Below are 22,963 nucleotides of genomic sequence, written 5' to 3'. Positions count from 1 at the left end.
AGGGCACTGAATCATGCCCTTCGACTCCCAAACAGAGCATTCCAGCCAATTTCTGGAGATGTCTTGATAGGGTAGATGTGGAAACAATGTTTCCTCTTGTGGGAGAATTTAGATGGGGTCACTGTTTGAAAATAAATTTATAACAGAGATTAAACACAACTTTTTCTCTCTGTCTTTGGAACTCTCTTCCTGAAAAGGTGGTTGAGGCAGTCCTTGAATATTTTTAAAGTAGAGGTGGATAGATTCTTGCTAAGCAAGTGGATGATCGGTTATCAGGTTAGGTGTTAGGCGGGATGAAGATTTGAGTTTACTCAGCCATGATCTTATTAAATGGCAGATCTGGCTTGAGGGGCTGCAGTGTGTACCTCTGCTACTTGATTATATGTTGCCACCATAAGCTTATGAACACCTTGGGCAGGATTCTCTGTTGCGCCGGCAGAGCACCTATGCCCACGCATTTCCCAACAGCGTGGGGCTGCCCACAATGGGAAGCCCCATTGGCCAGCTGGCAAGACGGAGAATCGTACTGCCGGCAGACGCACCGTCCCTTAGCTCTCTTAAATCTGTATGAATTATTCAATCTGACTTTTATCTTGCCCACAGCACTGAGCATTCAGTACATTGCTGATCACAGTGCAATATCCCTTTCCATCCTCTTTGATCTCTTTAGCTTTACGTTAAGCTAGAGCAACTGCACTTCAAGCTTCAGGTCATACCCTTTTTCACTGTTTATGCATTTGTAACGTGGAAGGGTTGGGTGAGAGCTGGTGTGGAAATAGGGAAACCCAAAGGAATCAGGTCTTTTATTACTGGATAAACAAAATATTGTGGCGCCTGCCCCTAACATGTGTCTGTGTATGTGTTACAGATTGCTAAGGATTTGGCGTTGCTATGCCAGCATTTACTTTCATGTAACCTCCCTCGTAACATTGTTCTGTATTTCATTAACAAGGCAATAGAGCAATCAGAAGTGAATCTAGGCTAATGAGATTTGCTCGAAAGAGACAAGTCATAAAATTACTACCTCAAAAGAGAGCAACATTTTTTAATGTATAAAATTGTGCGCAGAAAAAAATATATACATCATGCTCCACCCTACAGAATACAAAATATAAACTTTGAGCAAATAATTTTACAGAACCAATTTTCCCAGAAATAGTTACAATAAATTATCAATTATTTTCTAAACATATACAATTTAGTAGAAACATCCATGAAACAAATTCTCACTCAAATTATGCTCTCTGTACAGTAATAGTCTAGTCAGTCTTAAACTGGCTTCCTTTGGTTGTTTCACCCTTCTCCTTGGAATTATTTTTCTGTTGCTTACAGGTTTTTAATCTTCAACATATCCTTGCCCCCTCACCCTCCTGTCTGAGTGGTTACTTCTGTTATTGGTTACAACCAGTGGTTTAGGTTGCCTCACGGTAGAAAACCATTTTGGTCATTGGGTTCATTACCACCATTGCAAGTTTCTTCATTATGTCAAATTTTACCCCAACTTTTAATGCACAGATGGATTGAGTGCATCAGGATGACAACAAAATTATTAATTACAGTTAAGTCCAGGTAAATATCAGATCATGTTTTAGGAGTTGCATTTTCAAATTTTATTTCTGTCTTTCACACCTATTCTGTGATGAAAAATGCTACAATCCAATTGGCTTTTTGAGTTGGCACCGAAAGGGTACTCATTGTCCAACATCCTTTTGTGTCCAATCAGCTCAATTCTTTCCACATTCAGTCACTAAATCTTGTTCATAAATGCGGGTAGGAAGTGGTTATGTTTAGACTCCTGCCCAAGAAGCTGCTCATAACACAAATTACATCAGTTCTCTCAAAACAATTCCAACAGCAAGAGAATACTGTCCAGCAAGGTTTAAAAAAAAAAGTGTGATTCATCCTTAATTCAAGAGTTCAAATTTCCTTTTAAAATCCTTTAACATTACCAAAGTAATAATGCAATCTTTACACATCTCATGGCAAACAAACTCCTTGATCCTAGAACAGATATATTTTATATAATTTTCATTTTGATGCACAGGCTGAAAATTTACATTGTCCCTATGGAAACAATGAGAATCCATCAACGTCTCAAGAGAACAGATTTCATTTTATTTTTCAAAACAAATTGCTGTTAACCTCAAGAGACTTGGTGCTGTGCTGATATGGCCTTGTTGTCACATAAGCCACAATACGTTTCAGGCAATGGTGCAGTGCAGAAACATAAATACAAGAAGGGATTTGGGATTAGGCCTTGGTCACAGCACTGGTTGAGCCAGACCTCTCCCACATAAAGGCAAGAATAAACATTTGATTCCTATGCTCATGCAGTTTATGGCAGCATTTATGAGAATATTTTACATATCTTTTGTGAAGAGTTAAAGTTTGCTGCAAAATGCAATTAATCCTGTTCCTGTGCTTTTGCTACCTATAATTCTTTTCTTTCTATTGTTTTTTTTTGTAGATAGCACTCCACAATTTAATCCATTTATTACTTGGGATACTGATTAGCTGAATGAGTTGAATTCTGTTTTGATTACATGAGCCCATGAGCGTTTAACCAGAATGTGGGATCACATTCCACATTCTGTTCATTTTTAGTGAGGTAAAGGATATCAGAGATAAAGGGATAATAAGGCAGTAGAGAAATAGGACACCCAAACCTCCGTTCAAATAACTAGAACATGTCCTACACCAGAGGATTGATTTTTGTGTGCGGTTTGATACAAACTGGAAAACATTTTTTTTTTTAAAGTAAAAAACTAAAGACATAAACTCCCTTTATTTTAGTTTCAGGTTGTGGTACGGTTGTGATGTATGGTTTGTGGAAATCCTCTTTAGCCTCCATTTTAGTGCTGCCTCTATGTGACAACTCAGTATCGAGCCACATTTGGTTATTTACACAAGGAGGCACACTTTGGTGACCACAAGCCCACACATCTGCATTCCAGGAATTCTGCATCTTAATCCAACTGAAGCCAGAATCCACAAGGTCGCAGTTGTTACAATGGACACACTTGTTATTAAAGTGTATTTTCTTCCAGTTCCACTTCCCAGCTTTTTCTGTGAGGCAAAAAGAGACAAAGTCATCATTTATAAAATTACACAATAACTAACAGTACGATTCAGCCCACCAGCACAAAGCTTCTCTCTCTGATCCTTTCAGGTTCTTCAATTGCCTGTGTGTTTGGCAACTGTAATTAGTAATGTCATTTCCAAAGTAATAGTGTAACTTACAAAATAAAAATAAATTTGCAGCAAAGAGCTCTGAGACCCTTCCACGCTGAGTTCCTGTCGGCTGAGAGCAGGTGTGGACAGCGCCGGCGGGACCCGCCGTTTTTACGACGGCTGCTCGGCCCATTCCGGGCCGAGAATCGATGGGCCAGCCGTACAGAGCGGCCCCCAACCGGCGCCACACCAACCGCACCGCCACCAATGCCGGGCGTCGGGGCGGCATGCCGCGTTTCCCGCCGGTCGCGGGGATTCTCTGGCCCTGCCCCAGGCTGAGAGAATCCCGCCCATGATTTCCCAACTACGTATAAAGCCAGTTATTTATTTTTAAAATTTTTCCAATTAAGGGGCAATTTAGCGTGGTCAATCCACCTATCCTGCACATCATTGGGTTGTGGTGGGTGAGACCCACACAGACATGGTGAAAATGAGCAGACCCCACACGTAGTGACCCGGGGCTGGGATCGAACCCAGGCCCTCGGCGCCGTGAGACAGCAGTGCTAACCACTGAGCCATTGTGTCACCCTAAAGCTACATTTATTGTGCGTGCTAGTTCTCTGGAGGACGGACAGACAGGAATCTTGGCAAAGGTGCATAGAAACCCAAGCATTTAGCTGAGAGCACTGGAGGGAAGGAACTGCAAGTATGCAGATAAGGAATTGTTTACAAAAAGTAAGGATAATCGCAATGGATATATGTTTGTAAAATTCTTACATTAGCTCATCTATTATATACAGCTGGTAACACCAAAACAATATTTTAAAACCAATCTGGAGGCACCTTTAAACTTCAGATTTGGCAAAACTAATTTTCATTTCCATTTTAGCTCTTTCAAATTCTGTGAAATTGAATACATTGTCTTACTTTGCTCCTCTTTACCCACAAGAGATTGTTCACTGCTGCTACTTATGGGCATTTGCAAGTACCAAACTATAGATAAGTTTAAATTATTCCCAAACCAACTATTCTGCTACTTAATTTCCACTCATCCAAAATGGACACTTGCTTCACTTACTGAGGATAAATCTTTCATCCCCCCAAAAAACCCTGCAAACTCCTTGCCCTAGAAAACTGCCTGGCACTCACCCTGCATCGTATATTTGGCAGAACACCATCAGACTACACAGTGCATTGTGCAATTCTTCCATTTACTGCTCAGAGATTGAGTGAAGTATCTCATCTTATTCTACGGTCACAACTCCCAACAATCTCATAGGTAATGGAAACACTCAATATGTTCTGACAATGCGACAGAAAAAAATACATTTCAGTGACAAATATTGAAATGCTATTCAACTGAAACATCAGTTTGTGTTTTAAAATAAAAATGGAGATACGTGGATGGAGTTTTGCACATTTACCGTTGGAAATCATAGAATAGCTACAATGCAGAAGGAAGCCCATTGAGTTTGCACCGACCCTCTGAAAGAGCACGCTACCTAGGCCCACTCCTTCGCCCTATCCCGGTAACCCCACTAAACTTGCACATCTCTGGACATTAAGGGGCAATTTTAATCATGGCCAATCCATCTAATCTGCACATCTTTGGACTGTGGGCAGGAAACCAGTGCACCCGGAGGAAACCCACGCAGACAAGGGGGTAAAGGACATTCTCTCAGAGGATTAGATAGGTGAGGGGTCGCGAATACAGCACATATTCTGAAAACAGGAGGCTTGAGGTGGATTGGATAATTATTGTTCTATTATTTTCCTGTGAGACAATCGCATGATGTTGCTACTTCTAACGTGAGCACGGTCTCAGTTAAAGGAATGCTTACTCGTTCTCCCCTCCTTCTAGCTGAAGATGATGTATGCAAAGAGTGCTACCATATGGTAAAATGTCAATAAAGCTTCACTATAAATAGAACTCATTTGACCTGAACTTGAACCAAATCACTGTTTCATTCATTTCTCCTCTCCACCACATAGACAACCTAAACATTGAGAGAGATTACAGGCCCAGACACTTACACAACTCCTTCAAGCTCCACCTTTAATTCTTTTCTTCGTGCTTCATTTATTGGATAAAAATAAAATATTATTAAACCGATCAGCAGCAAGGTTATTGGGACTGGTGCTATCAGCACCTTCAGTGTCATTGCCACAGCTGGAATGTATTCACAGGAACCCGGTCTGTAACCTGAAAAACTGAGCAGACATTAATAATAGAACTCCAATGAGCTCCTGGTGTTTGTAATATGGCACAAAGTATGAAAGGCTCTATGCACAATGATACCGTATACAATTACATATATAACAAGGAACATATAAACTCATGAAAGGTCTAGATGATGCAATAAGACAACAAGGGTTAGATTTTTGCAGAGTCAGGATAACTCCACGGATAAGTAAAGATGGCAGGCAGGACCGGAATGCAGACGTCCCGCCCCAATTTCCGACAGATCCAGTACTTGCTGACCAGGGAAAGAGGACAGGACGGGAGTTACAAATTAGTGGAGTAGATGCAAATGCTTTTGATAAGATCTATTTAACTGTCATGATCTGGAGATTTTTAAATGCCCCGTTCTTTAAACTTTAAAAAAAAACAGGCTGCAACTGCAGTGAGACTTAAAAAACCTTCTGCTGGACAGCTTTGATTAACGGGCATAGGATTGAAAAAGTTGCACCTGATCATGCAGTTTGAATACAACTCTTTGTTGTCATTTTCACAAGGGCTCTCAATATGTCATCATGAATGCCTGGCTGAGTTTCAAAATGTCACAATTATTTCAGCCAGGGATGTTGAGTTCGCAGTTTGAGCTCAAAAAGGCCATGAAAGGATTAGCTATCTTTGATTTTGGTACTGAATAGAAGCTTGCTTGCTTTTATAAATGGTTAACCACTTGAGCTTTAGAAGCAATGAATGGATTCTATGAATGGGAGTTTTTTCACTATCAAGTAAGGGAGGGAGCTATACTAGATTGCTTAAAGGTTTATTTTTCTCACCTCCACATGGTTCCTGAGCTCTGTCTGTTGTGGATATTGGGATTTCAGTATAATCCTTTGTCATTGTGTGATCCAAATATAGCAATCTTGGTGCTAATATGGCCGCAGGTAGAAATAACCTGGTCAGACTTTTTGCAGGAGTGGGAGGGACTGAAGCAGCTGTTAGCTATATTGTAAGCCCAGTAATGATGAATTCCAACTCTGCTGACTGTGAGCTTGGCAAGATAGGATTGGTAGTGTCTGAAAGGAAGTCAACCTACAGGGTCCCAAACAATGTAAGATTTTGTGTGCAGTCCCAGTTGGTCAATGTCTCTGCACTTACAGCACTCAGTGCGACTTGATATTTTTTGGATTGTTGCTGCAATCTCCTGTCAAATCTATTGCTTTGGAATCATCACAACCCATTTTATACTTTTCTATCTGTTCTGAGAGAGTAATTCAGGCAAATCTAACAGGAGTGAAAGAGAAAATGCTGGAAAATCTCAGGTCTGGTAGCAGCTGTAGGGAGAGAAAAGAGCTAACGTTTCGAGTCCGATGACTCTTTGTCAAAGCTGCCCACTCAAGGACAGGGGAGGGAATCTATGCATGGAGCCAGAGGAAATAGGCGAGGTATTAAATTAATACTTTGTATCAGTATTCACCAAAGAGAAGGACTTGGTGGCTGATGAGTCTGGGGGAGGGTGTGTGGATAGTTTGGGTCATGTTGGGATCAAAAAGGTGGTATTGGGGTCCTGAAAAACATTAAGGTAGACAAGTCCCCAAGGCCTGATGGGATATACCTCAGAATACTGAAAGAGGCAAGGGAAGAAATTGCTGGGGCCTCGAGAGAAATTTGTGTATCCTCATTGGCAACAGGGAAGGGCCCAGAGGATTGGAGAATAGCTAATGTTGTTCCTTTGTTTCAGAAGGGTAGTAAGGATAGTCCAGATAATTACAGGCCGGGAAACCTATGACAGTGGTAGGGAAATAATTGAAGAGGATTCTTTGAGACAGGATTTTCTCCCATTTGGAAATGAGTGGACGTATTAGCAAGAGGCAACATGGTTTTGTGAAGGGGCAGTTGTGCCTCACTAACTTGATTGGGTATTTGAGGAAGTGATGAAGATGATTGATGAAAGTAGGGCAGTGGATGTTGTCTACATTCAGCAAGGCCTTTGACAAGGTCCCTCATGGCAGACTGGTACAGAAGGTGAAGTTGTACGGGATCAGAGGTGAGCTGGCAAGATGGATACAGAACTGGCTTGGTCATAGAAGACAGGAGGGTAGCAGTGGAAGGGTGTGTTTCATTGGAGGGCTGTGATTAGTGGCGTTCCTCAGGGATCAGTGCTGGGACCTTTGCTGTATATATATATATATATATATGTATATAATATATATTAAACATAAAAAATGATTTGGAGGAAAATGTAACTGGTTCAATTGGTAAGTTTGCGGACGACACAAAGGTTGGTGGAATTGCGGATAGCGATGAGGACTATCAGAGGATACAGCAGGATTTAGATCGGTTAGAGACTTGGGCGGAGAGATGGCAGATGGAGTTTAATCCAGATAAATGTGAAGTAATCCATTTTGGAAGGTCTAATACAGATGGGAAATATACAGTAAATGGCAGAACCCTTAAGAGTATTGATAGACAGAGGAATCTGGGTTTACAGGTACACAGGTCACTGAAAGTGACAACGCAGGTAAAGAAGGTAGTTAAGAAGGCATACGGCATGCTTGCCTTCATCGTCCGGGGCATTGTGTTTAAAAATTGGCAAATCATGTTGCAGCTTTATACACCCTTGGTTAGGCTGCACTAGGAATATAGTGTTCAATTCTGGTCGCCACACTACCAGAAGGATATGGAGGCTTTGGAGAGGGTACAGAAAAAAATTACTAGGATGTTGCCTGGTATGGAGAGCATTAGCTAGGAGGACAGGTTGGAGAAACTTGGTTTGTTCTCACTGGAATGATGGAGGTTGAGGGGCGACTTGATAGAAGTCTACAAGATTATGAAGGACATGGACAGATTGGATAGTCAGAAGCTTTTTTCCCCCAGGGTGAATGAGTCAATTACGAGGGGGCATAGGTTTAAGTTGCGAGGGGCAAGGTTTAAAGGAGATGTAAAAGGCAGTTTTTTTTAAAAAAACACAGAGGATTGTGCGAACCTGGAATTTGCTGCCAGTGGAAGTAGATATGACAGTATCTTTTAAGGGGCGTCTTGACAAATACATGAATAGGATGGTAATAAAGGGATGTGGTCCCCGGAAGAGTAGGGGTTTTTAGTTCAGACAGGCAACATGGTCGGTGCAGGCTTGGAGGGCCGAAGGGCCTGTTCCTGTGCTGTAATTTTCTTTGTTCTCTTTCTTCTTTGTAAATTGGTTAGCAGAAAGGAAATAGAAAGCAGAGTTAAAGGGACGGGACAGGATACGATAAACATGTCACAGAAATGTGGCTCATTCTGATGAAAGCTCATTGACCCGAAATGTTAATTCAGCTTCCGCCTCTACAGATGCTGCCAAACCTGAGTATTTCCAACATTTTCAGGTTTTATTTAAGTTTTCCTGCAGCTACAGAATTCAGTTTTGTATTGGAAATTGATCCTTCAGTTTTTCACTATATAGAACATAGCAAAATACAGCACAGAACAGGCCCTTCGGCCCATGATGTTGTGTCGAACCTTTGTCCTAGATTAATCATAGTTTATCATAGAATTTACAGTGCAGAAGGAGGCCACTCCGCCCATCGAGTCTGCACCAGCTCTTGGAAAGAGCACCCTACCCAAGGTCAACACCTCCACCCTATCCCCATAACCCAGCAACCCCACCCAACACTAAGGGCAATTTTGGACACTAAGGGCAATTTTGGACACTAAGGACAATTTATCATGGCCAATCCACCTAACCTGCACATCTTTGGACTTTGGGAGGAAACCGGAGCACCCGGAGGAAACCCACGCGCACACGGGGAGGATGTGCAGACTCCGCACAGACAGTGACCCAAGCCGGAATCAAACCTGGGACTCTGGAGATGTGAAGAAATTGTGCTATCCACAATGCTACCGTGCTGCCCTTAAGAACAAATTAATCTACACTATATCATTCTACCGTAATCCATGTACCTATCCAATAGCTGCTTGAAGGTCCCTAATGTTTCCGACTCAACTACTTCCACAGGCAGTGCATTCCATGCCCCCACTACTCTCTGGGCAAAGAACCTACCTCTGACATCCCCCCTATATCTTCCACCATTCACCAAAAATTTATGTTCTATGTTTCACCCCTTGTAATGGTTTGTTCCACCCGGGGAAAAAGTCTCTGACTGTCTACTCTATCTATTCCCCTGATCATCTTATAAACCTCTATCAAGTCACCCCTCATCCTTCTCCGTTCTAATGAGAAAAGGCCTAGCACCCGCAACCTTTCCTCGTAAGACCTACTCTCCATTCCAGGCAACATCCTGGTAAATCTCCTTTGCACCTTTTCCAAAGCTTCCACATCCTTCCTAAAATGAGGCGTCCGGAACTGTAACACAGTACTCCAAATGTGGCCGTACCAAGGTTTTGTGCAGCTGCATCATCACCTCACGGCTCTTAAATTCAATCCCTCTGTTAATGAACGCTAGCACACCATAGGCCTTCTTCACAGCTCTATCCACTTGAGCGGCAACTTTCAAAGATGTATGAACATAGACCCCAAGATCTCTCTGCTCCTCCACATTGCCAAGAACCCTACCGTTAACCCTGTATTCCGCATTCATATTGGTCCTTCCAAAATGGACAACCTCACACTTTTCAGGGTTAAACTCCATCTGCACTTCTCAGCCCAGCTCTGCATTGTATCTATGTCTCTTTGCAGTCGACAACAGCCCTCCTCACTATCCACAACTCCACCAATCTTCGTATCGTCTGCAAATTTACTGACCCACCCTTCAATTCCCTCATCCAAGTCATTAATGAAAATCACAAACAGCAGAGGACCCAGAACTGATCCCTGCGGCACGCCACTGGTAACTGGGATCCAGGCTGAATATTTGCCATCCACCACCACTCTCTGACTTCTATCGGTTAGCCAGTTTGTTATCCAACTGGCCAAATGTCCCACTATCCCATGCCTTCTTACTTTCTGCATAAGCCTACCATGGGGAACCTTATCAAATGCCTTACTAAAATCCATGTACACTACATCCACTGCTTTACCTTCATTCACATGCTTGGTCACCTCCTCAAAGAATTCAATAAGGCTTGTAAGGCAAGACCTACCCCTCACAAATCCGTGCTGACTAACCCTAATCAAGCAGTGATGTTCAGAAAGCCTATCCCTCAGTAGCCTTTCCATTACTTTGCCTACCACCGAAGTAAGACTAACTGGCCTGTAATTCCCAGGGTTATCCCTATTCCCTTTTTTGAACAGGAGCACATTCGCCACTCTCCAATCTCCTGGTACCACCCCTGTTAATAGTGAGGACGAAAAGATCATTGCCAACGGCTCTGCAATTTCATCTCTTGCTTCCCATAGAATCCTTGGATATATCCCGTCAGGTCCGGGGGACTTGTCTATCCTCAAGTTTTTCAAAATGCCCAACACATCTTCCTTCCTTACAAGTATTTCCTCGAGCTTACCAGTCTGTTTCACACTGTCCTCTCCAACAATATGGCCCCTCTCATTTGTAAATACTGAAGAAAAGTGCTCGTTCAAGACCTCTTCAGCCTCAATACACAATCTCCCGCTACTGTCCTTGATCGGACCTACCCTCGCTCTAGTCATTCTCATATTTCTCACAAAAGTGTAAAAGGCCTTGGGGCTTTCCTTGATCCTACCTGCCAAAGATTTTTCATGCCCTCTCTTAGCTCTCCTAATCCCTTTCTTCAGTTCCCTCCTGGCAATCTTGCATCCCTCCAGCGCCCGTCTGAACCTTGTTTCCTCAGCTTTACATAAGTCTCGTTCTTCCTCTTAACAAGACATTCAACCTCTCTTGTCAACCATGGTTCCCTCACTCGACCATCTCTTCCCTGCCTGATAGGGACATACATATCAAGGACACGTAGTACCTGTTCCTTTAACAAGTTCCACATTTCACTTGTGTCCTTCCCTGACAGCCTATGTTCCCAACTTATGTACTTCAATTCTTGTCTGACAACATCGTACTTAGCCTTCCCCAATTGTAAACCTTGCCCTGTTGCACGCACCTATCCCTCTCCATTACTAAAGTGAAAGTCACAGAATTGTGGTCACTATCTCCAAAATGCTCCCCCACTAGCAAATCTATCACTTGCCCTGGTTCATTACCAAGTACCAAATCCAATATGGCCCCTCCTCTGGTCGGACAATCTACATACTGTGTTAGAAAAGCTTCCTGGACACACTGCACACACACCACCCCATCCAAACTATTTGATCTAAAGTGATTCCACTCAATATTTGGGAAGTTGAAGTCACCCATGACTTCTACCCTGTGACTTCTGCACCGTTCCAAAATCTATTTCCCAATCTGTTCCTCCACATCTCTGCTACTATTGGGGGGCCTATAGAAAACTCCCAACAAGGTGACTGCTCCTTTCCTATTTCTGACTTCAACCCATACTACCTCAGTAGGGTGATACTCCTCGAACTGCCTTTCTGCAGCTGTTATACTATCTCTAATTAACAATGCCACCCCCCACCTCTTTTACCACCCTCCCTAATCTTATAGAAACATCTATAACCAGGGACCTCCAACAACCATTTCTGCCCCTCTTCTATCCAAGTTTCCGTGATGGCCACCACATCGTAGTCCCAAGTACCGATCCATGCCTTAAGTTCACCCACCTTATTCCTGATGCTTCTTGCGTGCGTTGAAGTATACATACTTCAACCCATCTCCGTGCCTGCAAGTACTCTCCTTTGTCAGTGTTCCCTTCCCCACTGCCTCACTACACACTTTGGCGTCCTGAATATCGGCTACCTTAATTGCTGGACTAAAAATCCGGTTCCCAATCCCTTGCAAATTAGTTTAAACCCTCCCGAAGAGTACTAGAAAAACCTCGCCCCCAGGATATTGGTGCCCCTCTGGTTCAGATGCAACCCGTCCTGGTTGTACAGGTCCCACCTTCCCCAGAATGCGCTCCAATTATCCAAATACCTGAAGTCCTCCCTCCTACACCATTCCTGCAGCCATGTGTTCAACTGCACTCTCTCCCTATTCCTAGCCTCGCTATCACGTGGCACCGGCAACAAACCAGAGATGACAACTGTCTGTCCTGGTTTTTAACTTCCAGCCTAACTCCCTAAACTCGTTTATTACCTCCACACCCCTTTTCCTATCTACGTCATTGGTACCAATGTGCACCACGACTTCTGGCTGTTCACCCTCCCCCTTAAGGATCCTGAAGATACGATCCGAGACATCCCTGGCCCTGGCACTCGGGAGGCAACATACCTTCCGGGAGTCTCGCTCGCGACCACAGAATCTCCTATCTATTCCCCTAACCATTGAATCTCCTATTACTATTGCTTCTCTATTCTCCCCCCTTCCCTTCTGAGCCTCAGTGCCAGAGACCTGGCCGCTAGGGCCTTCCCCCGGTAGGTCATTCCCACCCAACAGCATCCAAAACGGTATACCTGTTTTGAAGGGGAACGGCCACGAGGGATCCCTGCACTGTCTGCCTGTTTGTTTTCTTTGCCCTGACTGTAACCCAGCTACTCTTGTCCTGTACCTTGGGTGTGGTTACCTCCCTCTAACTCTTCTCTATAACCCCCTCTGCCTCCCAGATGATCCGAAGTTCATCCAGCTCCAGTTCCCTAACACGGTCTCTGAGGAGCTGGAGTTGGTTGCACTTCTCGCAGGTATAGTCAGCGGGGACACCGGTGGTATCCCTCACCACCCACATCCTACAGGAGGAGCATGCAACTGGCCTAGCCTCCATCCCCTCTTACCTGACAGAATATAGCTGCCCTGTGGACCAACTGGACCCCCGCCCTCCGACTCTGCGCCCAGTCAGCTGCACTTTCTGTAAACTCCTGGCTCCCTTCTCGCTCTTTGCGGAAATGTAGGAAACAAAATGAAAGGAGCACCTTACTCCCTCCTCACCTAACTCCCTCAGTCACCAAACTCTCACTTTAGCACTCAAATTCACCAAATGCAGCACTCAGTGCAAACAAAGTCTGCACTGTAGCTGCCTCACATTTATACTGGGAATCTAGCCTCTGGAAACTGGCCTAATCCAATTAACTAATTAACAAGCTCCAGCTGCAAGTAGCTACAAGTAGAACCTTTGTTTAAAGCTGATTGAAAATTCACCTTCTTCTAAACCAAACAGCAACTTTTAAGTTAATTAACTAAATAAAAGAAAGACTAGACTTTAGATAAAAATGAACCCTTATACTCCCTCAGTCACCAAACTCTCACTTTAGCACTCAAATTCACCAAATGCAGCACTCAGTGCAAACAAAGTCTGCACTGTAGCTGCCTCACATTTATACTGGGAATCTAGCCTCTGGAAACTGGCCTAATCCAATTAACTAATTAACAAGCTCCAGCTGCAAGTAGCTACAAGTAGAACCTTTGTTTAAAGCTGATTGAAAATTCACCTTCTTCTAAACCAAACAGCAACTTTTAAGTTAATTAACTAAATAAAAGAAAGACTAGACTTTAGATAAAAATGAACCCTTATACTCCCTCAGTCACCAAACTCTCACTTTAGCACTCAAATTCACCAAATGCAGCACTCAGTGCAAACAAAGTCTGCACTGTAGCTGCCTCACATTTATACTGGGAATCTAGCCTCTGGAAACTGGCCTAATCCAATTAACTAATTAACAAGCTCCAGCTGCAAGTAGCTACAAGTAGAACCTTTGTTTAAAGCTGATTGAAAATTCACCTTCTTCTAAACCAAACAGCAACTTTTAAGTTAATTAACTAAATAAAAGAAAGACTAGACTTTAGATAAAAATGAACCCTTATACTCCCTCAGTCACCAAACTCTCACTTTAGCACTCAAATTCACCAAATGCAGCACTCAGTGCAAACAAAGTCTGCACTGTAGCTGCCTCACATTTATACTGGGAATCTAGCCTCTGGAAACTGGCCTAATCCAATTAACTAATTAACAAGCTCCAGCTGCAAGTAGCTACAAGTAGAACCTTTGTTTAAAGCTGATTGAAAATTCACCTTCTTCTAAACCAAACAGCAACTTTTAAGTTAATTAACTAAATAAAAGAAAGACTAGACTTTAGATAAAAATGAACCCTTATACTCCCTCAGTCACCAAACTCTCACTTTAGCACTCAAATTCACCAAATGCAGCACTCAGTGCAAACAAAGTCTGCACTGTAGCTGCCTCACATTTATACTGGGAATCTAGCCTCTGGAAACTGGCCTAATCCAATTAACTAATTAACAAGCTCCAGCTGCAAGTAGCTACAAGTAGAACCTTTGTTTAAAGCTGATTGAAAATTCACCTTCTTCTAAACCAAACAGCAACTTTTAAGTTAATTAACTAAATAAAAGAAAGACTAGACTTTAGATAAAAATGAACCCTTATACTCCCTCAGTCACCAAACTCTCACTTTAGCACTCAAATTCACCAAATGCAGCACTCAGTGCAAACAAAGTCTGCACTGTAGCTGCCTCACATTTATACTGGGAATCTAGCCTCTGGAAACTGGCCTAATCCAATTAACTAATTAACAAGCTCCAGCTGCAAGTAGCTACAAGTAGAACCTTTGTTTAAAGCTGATTGAAAATTCACCTTCTTCTAAACCAAACAGCAACTTTTAAGTTAATTAACTAAATAAAAGAAAGACTAGACTTTAGATAAAAATGAACCCTTATACTCCCTCAGTCACCAAACTCTCACTTTAGCACTCAAATTCACCAAATGCAGCACTCAGTGCAAACAAAGTCTGCACTGTAGCTGCCTCACATTTATACTGGGAATCTAGCCTCTGGAAACTGGCCTAATCCAATTAACTAATTAACAAGCTCCAGCTGCAAGTAGCTACAAGTAGAACCTTTGTTTAAAGCTGATTGAAAATTCACCTTCTTCTAAACCAAACAGCAACTTTTAAGTTAATTAACTAAATAAAAGAAAGACTAGACTTTAGATAAAAATGAACCCTTATACTCCCTCAGTCACCAAACTCTCAGTATAGCACTCAAATGCAGCACTCGGTGCAAACAAAGTCTGCACTGTAGCTGGCTCACATTTATACTGGGAATCTAGCCTCTGAAAACCGGCCTAATCCAATTAACTAAGTAACAAGCTCCAGCTGCAAGTACCTACAAATAGAACCTTTGTTTAAAGCTGATTGAAAATTCACCTTTCTAAACCAAACAGCAAATTTTAAGTTAATTAACTAAATAAAAGAAAGATATGCATCAAGATTTGGATTGAAGAATTCAAAGCTGTAAATTTGCAGATTGAACTAAGTTAAAAGGGATGGTAAAGTGCATGATACAGAGGGATATGGAATTGAAACAATGACAGATGCAGTTCAATGGGGGTGGGGGAAAGAAAGAGTGGGATCATCAGCTTGGTCAGGCAGCACATTTACGCCCGTGGATTTCCCAACGGTGTCGGGGTGCCCACAATGGGAAACCCCATTGGCTGACTGCCGGGACAGAGGATCCCGCTGCCGGCAGGGGAGTGCTGCCTCAGAAAACAGGTGCGGCGGGACATAGAATTCCGCCCTGCATTTATATTTGCACACGGAGCCTCAGGAAATATATAATGGCCTGGAAAGGGTACAAGTAAGGCTCACCTGCAGAATACTGAGACTTAAAGGGTCAATTCAGAAGAACGAATTGTAAAATCTTGGTGTATATCCCCATGAGTTTAGAAGGTTAGGAAGTGTTAGGTAATTTGGACATTCCGAATTCTCCCTTGTGTACCCGAACAGGAGCCGGAATGTGGCGACTCGGGGCTTTTCACAGTAACTTCATTGCAGTGTTAATGTGACAATAAATATTATTATTCATCTAAATTTAGGTATTTGAGATAATTGAAACAGCGTGGATGTTAACAGGGGTGGATGGGAAATCACATCAAGGTTTAACCACATGGCTATTGTGTTTTAACTCCAACGTGGATCTTTTAGCCTCGATAGGCCGACTCCTCGACAGACTTGGCATTCAGCTGAGAAGGAAGCACTTTGGAGCAGGCACATGGGTTCGACCCTCTACCCCAGAGCAGGGGAAGAGCTCTAATCCCTGATCCTGGGAGCCTTTGCATGGAAGGGGAGGTGGGAATGGGAGCAGTGAAGGCACTTAACTTTCCCCAAATCTTCCCCCAATTCTTCCCAGATTCAGTTCTGGGTTTTCCCAATGCTTAGGCAACCTGGCCACACACAGTCAAGCCTGAAAAGCTCATCAAGTCGGAGACTTCCAGCCTCTTCAACATATTTAAAATGCCATGTATCTGCTGGGAGCCGGTTGGCTGCCTGCCACTTGTCTCACTTGCGTAAAACCCAAAGGTCAGCAGGTTGGGAGTCAGGTTCCCGACGAGCATGGAATGTTTCTCACTTTAGCTCCTCGTGTACAACATATCCCATGCACTCACCTCACCAGTGTTAAATTGCCCTCAAGAGTACAGCACAGAAGGAATTTAACAAAATACTTAGTCTCGATTTTCTAATGATTTTACATCCATCTCCTTTGAATACCAACCTTTCCAACAGTTGCTCCTTCCTTACTTCATCAAAATCCTCCATAGTTTGAACACCTATATCAAATACCCTCTTAACCCGCACTGCTCTAAGGAGAACACCTAATTTTTCTGGCCTCAACACATAATTTTGGCCCTCATCCTTGAAATCATTCCACCAAATCTCCTATGCACCCTCTCCAAGGCTTTGAAACCCATTCTAAAATGTGGTACCGTGAAGAGGACACAATATTCTTTTGAGGCCCCACTGGTAATTTGTAAAGGGTTACCACAACCTCCTAACTTTTGTACTCATTTCTACTATTAATAAACCCAGATTCGATAAGTTTTGTTTAAAAAAAAAAAAAAACTTTCTAAACATCTCCAGCCAGCTTCAAAGATGAGAGTATGGGAACCCGTGGGTGTCTCTATTCCTCCACCCACTTCAAAATGTTACTTTTACATCAAAAAGGATTTGATGGAATAGTTAGAGAGAAACAGGTGTGGGGAGAGAGGGCGTTGTTGAATGACATAATCTTAACATTAGAGTTAGGTCAATTAGCAGTGAAATAACAAGTACTTGTTAATATAAATGGGTAATGCTAACCTGAAACTATTCCTCCTCCCCACACACAAGGTCTAGGTCAATTGTCATTTTCAAACTCGACGCGGGTAGATTTTTGTTCAGTTAGGGTATTAAGGACATGGAGCAAAAGCTGTTAAAAGGAGTTGGTTACAACATCGATTATAATTTAACTAAATGGGGAAGAGACCGGAAGGGCTGAATGATTTACTTTCCGAAGATGCCGATGCTTCCTTCAGTGTTAGGCCCAAAACTCATAAATCCACTGATTCTTGAATGTGCCAGTTCAGTAAGTCTGTGCTGTGGACATCCTTATCTACTAGTTCACCTCATTACCCACACAGTGACTGGGTCCCTTTCATATTGAGAGTAACTTCACCATCATCACCACCTTCACCCATCCTTCCCTCTTTGGAGCAAGGCTTTATGTAATGTGCAATTAAATAAAATGGAAATCTAATCTATTAGATTAGTTTTAGATCCCTTTTGGGGCACAAACTTGTAGCTAAATCACCCTGTCGCTAAAATCATCCAATAGAATTTGTTTCAAATCCCTCACCCCACAATCTTAAATATGTGTCATGGGGAGACTGTGCTCTGGCTAGACCCAGTTCAACAAATCAGTGAAATGCAGACAGTTGAATTCGGTTTTAACCATTCCCATCACCCCGCCCCCAAGAGCTGGAAAGGGGTTGAGATCTTGAGAGTCAATGGTTCCCCCAACCCACTAGATTCCTGCCTGCTATAATATTATTGGTGGTGATTCAGTTCACAAAGTTCCCACTAAAAGCAGGCAGGCAACTAAAGATAGTCCAATTACATAATTTGGTGCCACAATGTAATATCAGCATCAGGCCAGGAGACCCGCACGGACTGGTAGCAGACCCATAACATAAAGGGATGACTGGCCAGAAGAGGCCAAGGACCTCCAGTCATCTAATTGTGCACTGTGGTAATGCCCCCTCCCCCGTAACTCCTCCAGGCACTGTTTCCAAAGACTCTGGATGTGGCCAATTTCTCATGCTCACTCAGCAGCGAGGCTGAGTGTCAGATGAGACTCTAAGATGTTTTATTTAAACGAGGCACTGTCCGCGTGTTCTGCACATCATCAGACACGTGCACACATATGCGGTCTCCTTCTGTGAACCTGGAAGCCATTGACTTAACCAATCCTATGTAATATAGTAATACTCAGAGCTGACACTGTTTCCTACTCAACCAAGATTGTCTTTGAATTTTACTTAACTCAGAACCTTGTCAGTCATTCTTGTTGTGGGCTTGAAAACAAATAGTGTCATGTTCATGCCTTTAGAGCATAATGATGCTTTATTTATTGATCTTAAGAGTTTTGATTCAATTGACAAATTATTTTTCGGTCCGAGGTGATCCCTTTTTGAAATGGAAAGTTCCAAGTGATTGGTGGATTACATTCGTCTTCGCTGTTACTGCAACTTCTTTACATGTGTGGCATTGAGGGGGCGGGTGGGGGAGTCTACTTTTATGACCACACTATTATCATTATCTGTGACATCTCAACTTCCTAAGAATGCAACCCAGGGAGGTTCAACTTCAACGGTGTGTGCAGAAAGCAATAATTCCCCCAAAAATGAAAGGAAAGTTGCAGAAAGACTATGGCAATTTAGTAAACATTAAAATATACCAATGCCTACAAACAACTTCAGGACCTAAATCATGAATAGTACCTAGAATTATGAAAGAAACAAAGTCTAAAAACAGTACAAAAGGCACGAAATCAAATGAATGTGTGAAAATATAAAATGCTCATACTGCAAACATAAAGTAGAAAATCCAAGGGAAGCTCCAGCAGCAAATTTAGTGAAGAACACATAGAAAGAGTAGAACAATGGCTCCAGGTCCAAGCAGCGAGGGTTCTTTGCTCTGAAATCATCCACTACATCCGGCAACATCGACCTGAAGAAATAATTCAGAATATTCAGATGTCTTTCTTGTCTGGGCCACATGATGGACAGGCAAATGGGAAAAGCAACTCACAAATGCAAATGTAGGTCCTCTTTGTCAAACATGAATTGGGACTGATGATATTGCAGTTGAACCTCTTTCTCAATAGTTTAACTTTGGTGTGCAGCAAAGAACCATCTTCCATAAATAGACCCATGTATCCTAAAAATGGTCTTACAAGTCTCTTGTACACAATACAAATTGAACAACATGCTGCTATCCTTTTTATTTTGGCATTTTACACTGGACACATCTAGGTTACCCTCCAATTCTCTTCCCACTCATAAATGTGGAGAATACCGTGCTGTCAGACGATATCACATACGTGACTAAATCCAGCAGCTACATTTATTTTCAAGTAAAAGTATTGCAGAAAAAGTAACAGCAGGAATATCACATTTGATTTAAACCTTAGAGGCTAGTTGCTTGTTCACCTTGCAGTTTTGGTGGTGAACATGCCAAAAAGGAACTTAAAGGTCCCTTGTATTTACTATTCAGTGATACAGCTTACTTTTCTAGCCATTTTATTTACGTTAGACCAGGGTTTGTCAAAGTCAGGATTGCGACCCATCGGTGGGTCATGGGCAGTTGGCAGGAAGGTCGCAGAGCGATCAGTCCCGTCGTTCCTGCGTTGTTCGCATCATGGGAAAAGCGTCCAACAGCCGCTACCAGCTTCTACATCGCAAATTGTGGCCGCTGCTGTCTTTTAAATATGGAGATACATTAGGCTGCCTGGAGTCTTACAGCCAGAAACAGCAGCAGTGAGCAGTCCACGCACCCTGCACGTAGAATTGACGTGAAGCGCCATCTAGGTACGTCCTTTTGGCAAACTCAGCTCCCTGCTTTAGTGTCTCGATTTTGTAGCTGCTGGCAAGCAAGTCAAGGGAACTGTGAAGATCAATGGTTTTGTTAAAAGGAAGGGGCGGCCAGAGATTCAAATAGGCACTTTACCTATTGGACAGGATCTCACAACAGAGTCTGCTGGAGAGAACTGCTCAGTAGAGCCCAGGGCAGGACAGAGCAGTGCTAGTGTTAGAGTTCCAGGGCCTCTGGTTAATGGCCCTGAAAAACTAAACTTAATTTGGAACAAAGTAGTACAAAGTTGATTTCTTGAGGCATGGTTTTGTCAATTGCGACAATGCAAATAAGGAGGCAAAGCCCATGTGTGTTATATGCAGGGAAGTACTGGTAAATGAGAGAAGTTTCAGAATTTGAAAGAGAAGTGAAGTGGTGTGTGAAAACCTCCTTTTCCGGTTGAGACTGCTGTGTCAGTTATTAACTTAGAGCTGACTCCAAATTAAAAGACTACACTGCTGCAGCTTACCTGTAATACCACATTAAAAACACACCAAAAGCCCAGGAGGCTGTCAGCATTCTGGTGTAGCATCGCCCTGGAGTATTCAGTGCTGAGCAAAATATGCATTAGAACATAGAACAGTACAGCCTTTCGGCCCACAATGTTGTGCCGACCATTTATCCTAATCCAAGATCAACCTAACCTACACCCCTTCAATTTACTGCTGTCCATGTGCCTGTCCAAGAGTCGCTTAAATGTCCCTAATGACTCTGACTCCACCACCTCTGCTGGCAGTGTATTCCACGCAACTACAGTCTGTGTAAAGAACCTACCTCTGACATCTCCCCTATATCTTCCTCCAATCACCTTAAAATTATGTCCCCTCGTGACAGCCATTTCTCCCCTGGGGAACAGTCTCTGGCTATCCACTCTATCCAGGCCTCTCATCACCTTGTACACTTCTATCAAGTCACCGCTCTTCCTTCTTCACTCCAGTGAGGAAAGCCCTAGCTCCCTCAACCTTTCTTCATAAGACATACTCTCCAGTCCAGGCAGCATCCTGGTAAATCTCCTCTGCACACTCTCCAAAGCATCCACATCCTTCCTATAATGAGACGACCAGAACTGGACACAATATTCCAAGTGTGGTCTAACCAGGGTTTTATAAAGTTGCAGCAAAACCTCATGGCTCTTAAACTCAATCCCTCGGTTTATGATAGCCAACGCACCATATGCCTCCTTAACAACCCTATCAACCAGGGTGGCAACTTTGAGGGACCCCAAGATCCCTCAGTTCCTCCACACTTCCAAGAATCCTGCCTTTAACCCTGTATTCAGCATTCAAATTCGACCTCCCAAAATGAATCACTTCACATTAGTCTAGGTTGAACTCCATCTGCCACTGTTCAGTCCAGCTCTGCATCCTGTCAATGTCCTGTTGTAACCTGCAACAGCCCTCAACACTATTCACAACTCCACCAAGCTTTGTGCCATTGTCAAACTTACTAACCCACCCTTCCACTTCCTCATCCAAGTCATTTATAAAAATCACAAAGAGCAGAGGTCACAGAACAGATCCCTGCAGGACACCATTGGTCAGCGATCTCCAGGCGGAATACTTTCCATCCACTACCACTCGCTGTCTTCTTTCAGCCAGCCAATTCTGCCCTTCATGACGACCGACATGTGAGAGGTTGGATTTCCGTTTTCACAAAGATGAAGACGGCACCAAGGAATTGACTTAAGTCTGCACCTGATATGTGAATTGCCCTCTGCTCCTTTGAACCGGATTCAAGTGAGAGCATGAGGTCAAAGCAGTCTCTCTTTTCCAATTTAAAAGGTAAGTGAACATGGCGTGTGTCACGAAGGCCAGTCGGTGCATGTCGCGAAGATTGGCCAGTGTGGGTCCGAAAGATTGATTGGTTGTCAGAAGTGAGTCCTGGGAAAAAAAGTTTGAAAAATACTGCTTTAGACTGTAACTAGCCTAAGCTTATGCTATTGTAATGTAAGTTTATATAGTATCCCAAAACTGAAACCCAAAATGCAATCGATTTCGGATAAAAGATACTCAGTTTCTAACAGGGTGGGTGTATATCTGTGAAGTTAGTGAATAGAATATAACCTAGAGCATGGTAACATGGTGGGAAGACACAAAATCCCTAATTTAGAACATAGAACACAGAACATAGAACATAGAACAATACAGCGCAGTACAGGCCCTTCGGCCCACGATGTTGCACCGAAACAAAAGCCATCTAACCTACACTATGCCATTATCATCCATATGTTTATCCAATAAACTTTTAAATGCCCTCAATGTTGGCGAGTTCACTACTGTAGCAGGTAGGGCATTCCACGGCCTCACTACTCTTTGCGTAAAGAACCTACCTCTGACCTCTGTCCTATATCTATTACCCCTCAGTTTAAAGTAATGTCCCCTCGTGCCAGCCATATCCATCCGCGGGAGAAGGCTCTCACTGTCCACCCTATCCAACCCCCTGATCATTTTGTATGCCTCTATTAAGTCTCCTCTTAACCTTCTTCTCTCCAACGAAAACAACCTCAAGTCCATCAGCCTTTCCTCATAAGATTTTCCCTCCATACCAGGCAACATCCTGGTAAATCTCCTCTGCACCCGCTCCAAAGCCTCCACGTCCTTCCTATAATGCGTTGACCAGAACTGTACGCAATACTCCAAATGCGGCCGTACCAGAGTTCTGTACAGCTGCAACATGACCTCCCGACTCCGGAACTCAATCCCTCTACCAATAAAGGCCAACACTCCATAGGCCTTCTTCACAACCCTATCAACCTGGGTGGC

At 43.0% G+C, this 22,963-nt stretch overlaps 1 protein-coding gene across 1 annotated transcript in view; it reads right to left on the bottom strand.

Moving 5' to 3' along the window:
- Positions 1-1,021: 1,021 nt before the first annotated feature.
- LOC140428405 (sodium-dependent lysophosphatidylcholine symporter 1-like) overlaps positions 1,022-22,963 on the bottom strand; it is a 74,098-nt gene continuing 52,156 nt past the window's right edge. Inside the window, 3 exon segments of the mRNA XM_072514821.1 lie at positions 1,022-3,066; positions 5,206-5,382; positions 19,155-19,298. Of these exon segments, the coding sequence (XP_072370922.1) occupies positions 3,027-3,066; positions 5,206-5,382; positions 19,155-19,298 (361 nt within the window). The 3' untranslated portion in view covers positions 1,022-3,026.

Source organism: Scyliorhinus torazame, chromosome 8, assembly GCF_047496885.1.
Source record: "Scyliorhinus torazame isolate Kashiwa2021f chromosome 8, sScyTor2.1, whole genome shotgun sequence".
Lineage (NCBI taxonomy): Eukaryota > Metazoa > Chordata > Chondrichthyes > Carcharhiniformes > Scyliorhinidae > Scyliorhinus > Scyliorhinus torazame.
Note: the sequence above shows the minus strand (reverse complement) of the source record. Positions and strands in the feature narration are given on the sequence as shown.